Raw genomic sequence first — 11,511 nt, 5'->3', positions numbered from 1 at the left:
AGCATGCAGGGGGAAGGCTGGGCTGGGTGGGGGACGAGGCAGATGCCCAGGGCCTTTCTAAGCCAGAGCGAGAGGCGAGCCCCTCAGGGCAGGGCACGGTACCGCCCTCGGGGCTGGGGCAGAGCTGCTGGGGGCTCCCGCTGGTGGCAGGTGCCCAGAGCGGCTTTGGGGATGTGACGGGTGCCCGTGGCTCCATGGGACGCTGTCCTGTGGCAGGGATGGGGCCTCGGGAGACTCTATGGGGACAGCCCGCGGCTCCCGTCGGTACAGTGCTCACAAACCCTGCCCTGGCTCCCTCGCACCTCCATCACCCCCTCTCCTACCGGCCCCCAGCTCCAGGCGGCTCCTGCCCCGCTCCCCCAGCCCCGCGCTCCCTCCCACCCAGCCCTGCTCAGCCCCCTTTTCTCCCACCTCCTCTAGGCCATGGCTGTGACATTCACCCTCATCCTGGCTATACTGGCCATGCAGCCCATGCAGAAGGGCCTTCACCGCAGAGATACGGCCGCGGACGAGCGGATGCGGCGGCGTAAGGAGTATTTAGATGAGCAGACGACTTGGGTGATGCAGGAGCTTGATCGGAGCCGGGGCATGTTCCTTCCCGCGTTGCAGCAGTGGCCGCTTTGGACTGTTGCGGGGGCCCTGGTGCTGCTCGCTAGCGTCTGCTGGCTGGTCAGGGAAATGAAGCTTGCCTCTGGCAGCCGCAGTGAGCAGGACAGAAAGGAGGATGACAGGGAGGAGGAAGATCTCCATGGTGCACACAGCAATGTCAGCTCTATGGATGTGCCCACCTCACCGCCAATGCAGGACCTGACAGACACGTGCAAGGCCCTGACGGAGCTGGTGGGTGACATCCTTAAGGTCTGCCAGATACTGTGCAAGAGGAGTTTCATGCCAGAGCTGTACCCAGCCACTGAGGAGGAGGGTGCCCGTGAAACCTGGAGTGTGCACGGCAACAGCATCACCTACCACCTGCCTGTGTTCCTGTGGCCACCCCCCGGGCACTCTTTCACCCTGGAGCCGGACACCGCGGGACAGCTGCCAGAAGAGCAGCCCAACATCCGTGTGGGGCTGGAGTGCGTGTGCTTGAGGCAGCAGCTGCTGGGAGACACACTGTGCTTTCTCCACCACCCCGAGGACCAGCTGCCGGAGGACCAGAGGTCGCCCCTCCTCCACACCCTCTGCACACACTCCTGCCTAGACGTGGAGAAAATCGTCTGCTGGACCCAAACACTAGTAAAAACAGCCTGGCTGCTTTTGCCTGAGTCGCACCACTGCCAGCTAACGCTGCTGCCCTCCTCCCAGTCCTGCAGGTTCCAGCTGACAACCGCCTCCAAGATGGACATCTGCACTGAGATGATTTTTGCGGTGTGGCGGGACAGCCAGGCTGAGCCTTGAGTAGGCGGAGGGAGGCCAGCTTCACCAGCAGCACGCCACGGCCAGCGAGCCACGCGGCTGTCGAGATGCTGCTTTGCAGGCACACGGCCAGGCACACCCAGCAGGACAGTTCCCACCTCAGAGGTCTGCAGCTCTGCACCCGTCTCCTGGTGGTCACAGGCTTTTCCACCCGTGCCTGCGACCCTGAGGATCTCCTCTCGCCTCTCAACGGTGGGGCCCGAGGGACAGCTGCGGACACTGGCACAGAGAATCTGCTCACCCCAGAGACTGCCTGGGGAGTGCGTGCCGCAGATCTGAGCAAGCTGGGCACGGACATGACACCGCCCGAGGGGAGCTCAGCATCACCGGCGTGTGGGGAATGTCCGCCGGTCCAGCTGGAGATGCCACTGCAGCTGAGGATCCCGTTATCACCTGTAACAGCATGGGACCACCCATCCTGTTGGAAAGAGCTGTCTGAGTGTGCCTATGGAATAAACTGGATGCTCTGTCTGGGTGTCCGTTTGCAGCTTGGCCTGTGTGTCTTTTGAAGAACTCTGCAGTTTCACTGCACATTTCATTGACTCTTTGGGCTCAGCTGTCCAGCCAGCTTTTAACCCAGCAAAGAGTTCACTTGTCCAAGCCACGAGCAGCCAGTTTCTCCAGGAGAATGCTGTGGGAGACGGTCTCAAAGGCTGTGCTAAAGTCCGGGTAGACAACATCCACAGTCCTTCCCCCATCCACTCAGTGGGTCACCTTGTCATAGAAGGAGATCAGGCTAGTCCAACGGGACCTGCCTATCACAAACCCATGCTGGCTGGGCCTCATCACCTGGCTGTCCTGTACGTGCCACGTGATGGGACTCAAGATGATCTGCTCCATAAGCTTCCCCGGGGTCAAGCTGACGGGCCCTGGACCTTCCTTCCAGCCCCCATGCTCATGGCTTGGACAAGTGAACCCTTTGCTGGGTTAAAAGCTGGCTGGACAGCTGAGCCCAAAGGGTGGTAGTAGATGGGGTTACCAGCTGGTGACCAGTCACAAGTGGTGTTCCCCAGGGCTCAGCACTGGGGCCAGTTCTCTTTAATATCTTCATCAATGATCTGGACGAGAGGGTCGAGTGCACCCTCACTAAGCTTGCAGACACCACCAAGTTGAGTGGGAGTGCTGATCTGCTTGAGGGCAGGAGGCTCTGCAGAGGGACCTGGACAGAATGGAGCGATGGCCCGAGGCCAAGTGTGTGCGCTTCAACAAGGCTCAGTGCCGGGGCCTGCGCTGGGGTCACACCAAGCCCACGCAGCGCTGCAGGCTGGGGGCAGAGCGGCTGCCAAGCTGCCCAGCAGAAAAGGGCCTGGGGCAGAAAACGGCCATCTGCATACGAGCCGGCAGCGTGCCCAGGTGGCCAGGAAGGCCAACGGCATCCTGGCTTGTATCCAAAACCGTGTGGCCAGCAGGACCAGGGCAGCCACCATCTCCCTGTACTTGGCACTGGTGAGGCTGCGCCTCGACTACGGTGTTCACCTGTGGGCCCCTCAGGACGAGGAAGACACAGAGGTGCTGGAGCGTGTCCAGGGGAGGGCAACGGAGCTGGTGATGGGTCCGGAGCACAATTCTTACGAGAAGCGGCTGAGGGGACTGGGGTTGTTTAGCCTGGAGAAAAGGAGGCTCAGCGGGGACCTTCTCACTCTCCACAACTACCGGAAAGGAGGCTGTAGCAAAGCTGGTGTCGGTCTCTTGTCTCAAGCAAGAAGCAACAGGATGAGAGGAAAAGGCCTCAGGTTGTGCCGGGGGAGGATGACGGTGGCTGTTGGGGAAAATTTCTTCACTGGAAGGGTGCTCAAGCATTGGAACAGGCTGCCCAGTGGAAGCGCTTGAGTCACCGTCCCTGGAGGTATTTACAAGACGAGTAGAGGTGGCACTTGGGGACACGGTTTAGTGTGGACTTGGCAGTGTTGGGTTTATGGCTGGACTTGTTGATCCCAAGGGTCTTTTCCAACCTACATGATTCCATGATTCTAGGTTCCCTCCACTTGGGACCTCAGGTCCCCATCACCTCAACAAGAAGCTTGACACAGAAAGGGACTCTGGGGCACAATTCCCTCCCTCTTTTCACCTCCAGAAGGCTTTGGACGGGAGGCCCATCAGATGTACAGTCCTGCACATGCTGAACAGACAGAAACATGGCACCCATGTCGGTCTTGGTGGATATTCAGCAATGCTAAAGAAAGCTTCTGAGCTGTCTGGGTCTCAGGGCGTGCACTCGTGCAGTACAGGCCACGTTTCTGGGAAGCAAGATGCAGCACGCCGTACAGAGGGCTGTCCTGAACCATGGAAATCTCTCAGGGGAGCGGAGAGAGGCAGTCCCCGGCGTGGCCTCTCCAGCTCCTTCGCTTGCCCTTGCAGGGGGCAACTTGGTAACCAGAGACAGGAGCCGCAGGATCTTTCCCACCTGCACCAGGGACACAACTCGCATTTGGCTTAACCGTCAGTGTCTGCAGGGCTCAGTCCTGCCCCGCCAGAAGGAATCCCAGAGGAGCACAGGGAGGAGGAGTTTTGTCTCTGCCCAAGGGCTCCTAGCTCCTCTTTTCAAGACAGCTCGCAGTCAGACCACCTGGCCCAGAAAACTTTGCACCTCTCTACATAAGTCAGGGACATCCACCTGCAGTCCCCGTCTTCATTTCAGTTTTGGGGGGTGTCTGCTCGCTTGGTCAAGAAGCCCCTGGGGACTTGCTCCCGCCAGGCTGCTTTGTTCTTGGTGCCATGCCCAGGACTCATTGAGTCGGGTGGTGGGGACGAAGGCTGGAACTTGCTGGGTGGGTGATGTTGTCCCGGCGGCTGTGACATCACCGAGGATGTGTCACAATGGGAGCTGTCTTCAGGGACATCACCAGGCAGCCCCACTGCAGTTTGACTTGGGTGCTCGGTGAGTGCAGCATGCAGGGGGAAGGCTGGGCTGGGTGGGGGACGAGGCAGATGCCCAGGGCCTTTCTAAGCCAGAGCGAGAGGCGAGCCCCTCAGGGCAGGGCACGGTACCGCCCTCGGGGCTGGGGCAGAGCTGCTGGGGGCTCCCGCTGGTGGCAGGTGCCCAGAGCGGCTTTGGGGATGTGACGGGTGCCCGTGGCTCCATGGGACGCTGTCCTGTGGCAGGGATGGGGCCTCGGGAGACTCTATGGGGACAGCCCGCGGCTCCCGTCGGTACAGTGCTCACAAACCCTGCCCTGGCTCCCTCGCACCTCCATCACCCCCTCTCCTACCGGCCCCCAGCTCCAGGCGGCTCCTGCCCCGCTCCCCCAGCCCCGCGCTCCCTCCCACCCAGCCCTGCTCAGCCCCCTTTTCTCCCACCTCCTCTAGGCCATGGCTGCGGCAATCACCCTCATCCTGGCTATACTGGCCATGCAGCCCATGCAGAAGGGCCTTCACCGCAGAGATACGGCCGCGGACGAGCGCATGCGGCAGCGTAAGGAGTATCTGGATGAGCAGACGACTTGGGTGATGCAGGAGCTTGACCGGAGCCGGGGCATGTTCCTTCCCGCGTTGCAGCAGTGGCCGCTTTGGACTGTTGCGGGGGCCCTGGTGCTGCTCGCTAGCGTCTGCTGGCTGGTCAGGGAAATGAAGCTTGCCTCTGGCAGCCGCAGTGAGCAGGACAGAAAGGAGGATGACAGGGAGGAGGAAGACGTCCATGGTGCACACAGCAGTGTCAGCTCTATGGCTGTGCCCACCCCACCGCCAATGCAGGACCTGCCTGATACGTGCGAGGCCCTGAAGGAGCTGGTGGGTGACCTCCTTAAGGTCTGCCAGGTACTGTGCAAGAGGACTTTCATGCCAGAGCCGTACCCAGCCACTGGGGAGGAGGGTGCCCGTGAAACCTGGAGTGTGCACGGCAACAGCATCACCTACCGCCTGCCTGTGTTCCTGTGGCCACCCCCCGGGCACTCTTTCACCCTGGAGCCGGACACCGCGGGACAGCTGCCAGAAGAGCAGCCCAACATCCGTGTGGGGCTGGAGTGCGTGTGCTTGAGGCAGCAGCTGCTGGGAGACACACTGTGCTTTCTCCACCACCCCGAGGACCAGCTGCTGAGGGACCAGAGGTCGCGCCTCCTCCACACCCTCTGCACACACTCCTGCCTAGATGTGGAGAAAATCGTCTGCTGGACCCAAACACTAGTAAAAACAGCCTGGCTGCTTTTGCCTGAGTCGCACCACTGCCAGCTAACGCTGCTGCCCTCCTCCCAGTCCTGCAGGTTCCAGCTGACAACCGCCTCCAAGATGGACATCTGCACTGAGATGATTTTTGCGGTGTGGCGGGACAGCCAGGCTGAGCCTTGAGTAGGCGGAGGGAGGCCAGCTTCACCAGCAGCACGCCACGGCCAGCGAGCCACGCGGCTGTCGAGATGCTGCTTTGCAGGCACACGGCCAGGCACACCCAGCAGGACAGTTCCCACCTCAGAGGTCTGCAGCTCTGCACCCGTCTCCTGGTGGTCACAGGCTTTTCCACCCGTGCCTGCGACCCTGAGGATCTCCTCTCGCCTCTCAACGGTGGGGCCCGAGGGACAGCTGCGGACACTGGCACAGAGAATCTGCTCACCCCAGAGACTGCCCGGGGAGTGCGTGCCGCAGATCTGAGCAAGCTGGGCACGGACATGACACCGCCCGAGGGGAGCTCAGCATCACCGGCGTGTGGGGAATGTCCGCCGGTCCAGCTGGAGATGCCACTGCAGCTGAGGATCCCGTTATCACCTGTAACAGCATGGGACCACCCATCCTGTTGGAAAGAGCTGTCTGAGTGTGCCTATGGAATACACTGGATGCTCTGTCTGGGTGTCCGTTTGCAGCTTGGCCTGTGTGTCTTTTGAAGAACTCTGCAGTTTCACTGCACATTTCATTGACTCTTTGGGCTCAGCTGTCCAGCCAGCTTTTAACCCAGCAAAGAGTTCACTTGTCCAAGCCACGAGCAGCCAGTTTCTCCAGGAGAATGCTGTGGGAGATGGTCTCAAAGGCTGTGCTAAAGTCCGGGTAGACAACATCCACAGTCCTTCCCCCATCCACTCAGTGGGTCACCTTGTCATAGAAGGAGATCAGGCCAGTCCAACGGGACCTGCCTATCACAAACCCATGCTGGCTGGGCCTCATCACCTGGCTGTCCTGTACGTGCCACGTGATGGGACTCAAGATGATCTGCTCCATAAGCTTCCCCGGGGTCAAGCTGACGGGCCCTGGACCTTCCTTCCAGCCCCCATGCTCATGGCTTGGACAAGTGAACCCTTTGCTGGGTTAAAAGCTGGCTGGACAGCTGAGCCCAAAGGGTGGTAGTAGATGGGGTTACCAGCTGGTGACCAGTCACAAGTGGTGTTCCCCAGGGCTCAGTACTGGGGCCAGTTCTCTTTAATATCTTCATCAATGATCTGGACGAGAGGGTCGAGTGCACCCTCACTAAGCTTGCAGACACCACCAAGTTGAGTGGGAGTGCTGATCTGCTTGAGGGCAGGAGGCTCTGCAGAGGCACCTGGACAGAATGGAGCGATGGCCCGAGGCCAAGTGTGTGCGCTTCAACAAGGCTCAGTGCCGGGGCCTGCGCTGGGGTCACACCAAGCCCACGCAGCGCTGCAGGCTGGGGGCAGAGCGGCTGCCAAGCTGCCCAGCAGAAAAGGGCCTGGGGCAGAAAACGGCCATCTGCATACGAGCTGGCAGCGTGCCCAGATGGCCAGGAAGGCCAACGGCATCCTGGCTTGTATCCAAAACCGTGTGGCCAGCAGGACCAGGGCAGCCACCATCTCCCTGTACTTGGCACTGGTGAGGCTGCGCCTCGACTACGGTGTTCACCTGTGGGCCCCTCAGGACGAGGAAGACACAGAGGTGCTGGAGCGTCTCCAGGGGAGGGCAACGGAGCTGGTGATGGGTCCGGAGCACAATTCTTACGAGAAGCGGCTGAGGGGACTGGGGTTGTTTAGCCTGGAGAAAAGGAGGCTCAGCGGGGACCTTCTCACTCTCCACAACTACCGGAAAGGAGGCTGTAGCAAAGCTGGTGTCGGTCTCTTGTCTCAAGCAAGAAGCAACAGGATGAGAGGAAAAGGCCTCAGGTTGTGCCGGGGGAGGATGACGGTGGCTGTTGGGGAAAATTTCTTCACTGGAAGGGTGCTCAAGCATTGGAACAGGCTGCCCAGTGGAAGCGCTTGAGTCACCGTCCCTGGAGGTATTTACAAGACGAGTAGAGGTGGCACTTGGGGACACGGTTTAGTGTGGACTTGGCAGTGTTGGGTTTATGGCTGGACTTGTTGATCCCAAGGGTCTTTTCCAACCTAAATGATTCCATGATTCTAGGTTCCCTCCACTTGGGACCTCAGGTCCCCATCACCTCAACAAGAAGCTTGACACAGAAAGGGACTCTGGGGCACAATTCCCTCCCTCTTTTCACCTCCAGAAGGCTTTGGACGGGAGGCCCATCAGATGTACAGTCCTGCACATGCTGAACAGACAGAAACATGGCACCCATGTCGGTCTTGGTGGATATTCAGCAATGCTAAAGAAAGCTTCTGAGCTGTCTGGATCTCAGGGCGTGCACTCGTGCAGTACAGGCCACGTTTCTGGGAAGCAAGATGCAGCACGCCGTACAGAGGGCTGTCCTGAACCATGGAAATCTCTCAGGGGAGCGGAGAGAGGCGGTCCCCGGCGTGGCCTCTCCAGCTCCTTCGCTTGCCCTTGCAGGGGGCAACTTGGTAACCAGAGACAGGAGCCGCAGGATCTTTCCCACCTGCACCAGGGACACAACTCGCATTTGGCTTAACCGTCAGTGTCTGCAGGGCTCAGTCCTGCCCCGCCAGAAGGAATCCCAGAGGAGCACAGGGAGGAGGAGTTTTGTCTCTGCCCAAGGGCTCCTAGCTCCTCTTTTCAAGACAGCTCGCAGTCAGACCACCTGGCCCAGAAAACTTTGCACCTCTCTACATAAGTCAGGGACATCCACCTGCAGTCCCCGTCTTCATTTCAGTTTTGGGGGGTGTCTACTCGCTTGGTCAAGAAGCCCCTGGGGACTTGCTCCCGCCAGGCTGCTTTGTTCTTGGTGCCATGCCCAGGACCCATTGAGTTGGGTGGTGGGGACGAAGGCTGGAACTTGCTGGGTGGGTGATGCTGTCCAGGCGGCTGTGACATCACTGAGGATGTGTCACAATGGGAGCTGTCTTCAGGGACATCACCAGGCAGCCCCACTGCAGTTTGACTTGGGCGCTCGGTGAGTGCAGCATGCAGGGGGAAGGCTGGGCTGGGTGGGGGACGAGGCAGATGCCCAGGGCCTTTCTAAGCCAGAGCGAGAGGCGAGTCCCTCAGGGCAGGGCACGGTACCGCCCTCGGGGCCGGGGCAGAGCTGCTGGGGGCTCCCGCTGGTGGCAGGTGCCCAGAGCGGCTTTGGGGATGTGACGGGTGCCCGTGGCTCCATGGGACGCTGTCCTGTGGCAGGGATGGGGCCTCGGGAGACTCTATGGGGACAGCCCACGGCTCCCGTCGGTACAGTGCTCACAAACCCTGCCCTTGCTCCCTTGCACCTCCATCACCCCCTCTCCTACCGGCCCCCAGCTCCAGGCGGCTCCTGCCCCGCTCCCCCAGCCCCGCGCTCCCTCCCACCCAGCCCTGCTCAGCCCCCTTTTCTCCCACCTCCTCTAGGCCATGGCTGTGACATTCACCCTCATCCTGGCTATACTGGCCATGCAGCCCATGCAGAAGGGCCTTCACTGCAGAGATACGGCCGCGGACGAGCACATGCGGCAGCGTAAGGAGTATCTGGATGAGCAGACGACTCGGGTGATGCAGGAGCTTGACCGGAGCCGGGGCATGTTCCTTCCCGCGTTGCAGCAGTGGCCGCTTTGGACTGTTGCGGGGGCCCTGGTGCTGCTCGCTAGCGTCTGCTGGCTGGTCAGGGAAATGAAGCTTGCCTCTGGCAGCCGCAGTGAGCAGGACAGAAAGGAGGATGACAGGGAGGAGGAAGATCTCCATGGTGCACACAGCAATGTCAGCTCTATGGATGTGCCCACCCCACCGCCAATGCAGGACCTGACAGACACGTGCAAGGCCCTGACGGAGCTGGTGGGTGACATCCTTAAGGTCTGCCAGATACTGTGCAAGAGGAGTTTCATGCCAGAGCTGTACCCAGCCACTGAGGAGGAGGGTGCCCGTGAAACCTGGAGTGTGCACGGCAACAGCATCACCTACCACCTGCCTGTGTTCCTGTGGCCACCCCCCGGGCACTCTTTCACCCTGGAGCCGGACACCGCGGGGCAGCTGCCAGAAGAGCAGCCCAACATCCGTGTGGGGCTGGAGTGCGTGTGCTTGAGGCAGCAGCTGCTGGGAGACACACTGTGCTTTCTCCACCACCCCGAGGACCAGCTGCCGGAGGACCAGAGGTCGCCCCTCCTCCACACCCTCTGCACACACTCCTGCCTAGACGTGGAGAAAATCGTCTGCTGGACCCAAACACTAGTAAAAACAGCCTGGCTGCTTTTGCCTGAGTCGCACCACTGCCAGCTAACGCTGCTGCCCTCCTCCCAGTCCTGCAGGTTCCAGCTGACAACGGCCTCCAAGATGGACATCTGCACTGAGATGATTTTTGCGGTGTGGCGGGACAGCCAGGCTGAGCCTTGAGTAGGCGGAGGGAGGCCAGCTTCACCAGCAGCACGCCACGGCCAGCGAGCCACGCGGCTGTCGAGATGCTGCTTTGCAGGCACACGGCCAGGCACACCCAGCAGGACAGTTCCCACCTCAGAGGTCTGCAGCTCTGCACCCGTCTCCTGGTGGTCACAGGCTTTTCCACCCGTGCCTGCGACCCTGAGGATCTCCTCTCGCCTCTCAACGGTGGGGCCCGAGGGACAGCTGCGGACACTGGCACAGAGAATCTGCTCACCCCAGAGACTGCCTGGGGAGTGCGTGCCGCAGATCTGAGCAAGCTGGGCACGGACATGACACCGCCCGAGGGGAGCTCAGCATCACCGGCGTGTGGGGAATGTCCGCCGGTCCAGCTGGAGATGCCACTGCAGCTGAGGATCCCGTTATCACCTGTAACAGCATGGGACCACCCATCCTGTTGGAAAGAGCTGTCTGAGTGTGCCTATGGAATAAACTGGATGCTCTGTCTGGGTGTCCGTTTGCAGCTTGGCCTGTGTGTCTTTTGAAGAACTCTGCAGTTTCACTGCACATTTCATTGACTCTTTGGGCTCAGCTGTCCAGCCAGCTTTTAACCCAGCAAAGAGTTCACTTGTCCAAGCCACGAGCAGCCAGTTTCTCCAGGAGAATGCTGTGGGAGACGGTCTCAAAGGCTGTGCTAAAGTCCGGGTAGACAACATCCACAGTCCTTCCCCCATCCACTCAGTGGGTCACCTTGTCATAGAAGGAGATCAGGCCAGTCCAACGGGACCTGCCTATCACAAACCCATGCTGGCTGGGCCTCATCACCTGGCTGTCCTGTACGTGCCACATGATGGGACTCAAGATGATCTGCTCCATAAGCTTCCCCGGGGTCAAGCTGACGGGCCCTGGACCTTCCTTCCAGCCCCCATGCTCATGGCTTGGACAAGTGAACCCTTTGCTGGGTTAAAAGCTGGCTGGACAGCTGAGCCCAAAGGGTGGTAGTAGATGGGGTTACCAGCTGGTGACCAGTCACAAGTGGTGTTCCCCAGGGCTCAGTACTGGGGCCAGTTCTCTTTAATATCTTCATCAATGATCTGGACGAGAGGGTCGAGTGCACCCTCACTAAGCTTGCAGACACCACCAAGTTGAGTGGGAGTGCTGATCTGCTTGAGGGCAGGAGGCTCTGCAGAGGGACCTGGACAGAATGGAGCGATGGCCCGAGGCCAAGTGTGTGCGCTTCAACAAGGCTCAGTGCCGGGGCCTGCGCTGGGGTCACACCAAGCCCACGCAGCGCTGCAGGCTGGGGGCAGAGCGGCTGCCAAGCTGCCCAGCAGAAAAGGGCCTGGGGCAGAAAACGGCCATCTGCATACGAGCCGGCAGCGTGCCCAGGTGGCCAGGAAGGCCAACGGCATCCTGGCTTGTATCCAAAACCGTGTGGCCAGCAGGACCAGGGCAGCCACCATCTCCCTGTACTTGGCACTGGTGAGGCTGCGCCTCGACTACGGTGTTCACCTGTGGGCCCCTCAGGACGAGGAA

The 11,511-nt window shown here is 60.4% G+C and overlaps 1 protein-coding gene across 1 annotated transcript; it reads left to right on the top strand.

The window, feature by feature from the left end:
• The first annotated feature begins 4,171 nt into the window (after window positions 1-4,171).
• On the top strand, window positions 4,172-10,813 carry LOC308060130 (inositol 1,4,5-trisphosphate receptor-interacting protein-like 1). The gene is made up of 2 exons (XM_080378456.1): window positions 4,172-5,166; window positions 9,466-10,813. The coding sequence occupies exons 1-2, from the start codon at window positions 4,723-4,725 to the stop codon at window positions 9,991-9,993; spliced, it is 972 nt and encodes a 323-aa protein (XP_080234582.1). The 5' UTR covers window positions 4,172-4,722; the 3' UTR covers window positions 9,994-10,813.
• Window positions 10,814-11,511: the final 698 nt, after the last annotated feature.

This window comes from Falco punctatus (genome assembly GCF_963210335.1).
Source record: "Falco punctatus genome assembly, chromosome: 1".
In the NCBI taxonomy this organism is placed as follows: Eukaryota; Metazoa; Chordata; class Aves; order Falconiformes; family Falconidae; genus Falco; species Falco punctatus.
This window is presented reverse-complemented; position numbering and strand designations above follow the sequence as displayed.

Coding starts and splice junctions, on each gene's coding strand:
- LOC308060130 (XM_080378456.1), top strand. CDS start 4,723: ATGGCTGCGGCAATCACCCTCATCCTGGCTATACTGGCCATGCAGCCC. Junction 5,167..9,465: donor ACCTCCTTAAGGTCTGCCAG/GTACTGTGCAAG, acceptor AAGGTCTGCCAG/ATACTGTGCAAGAGGAGTTT.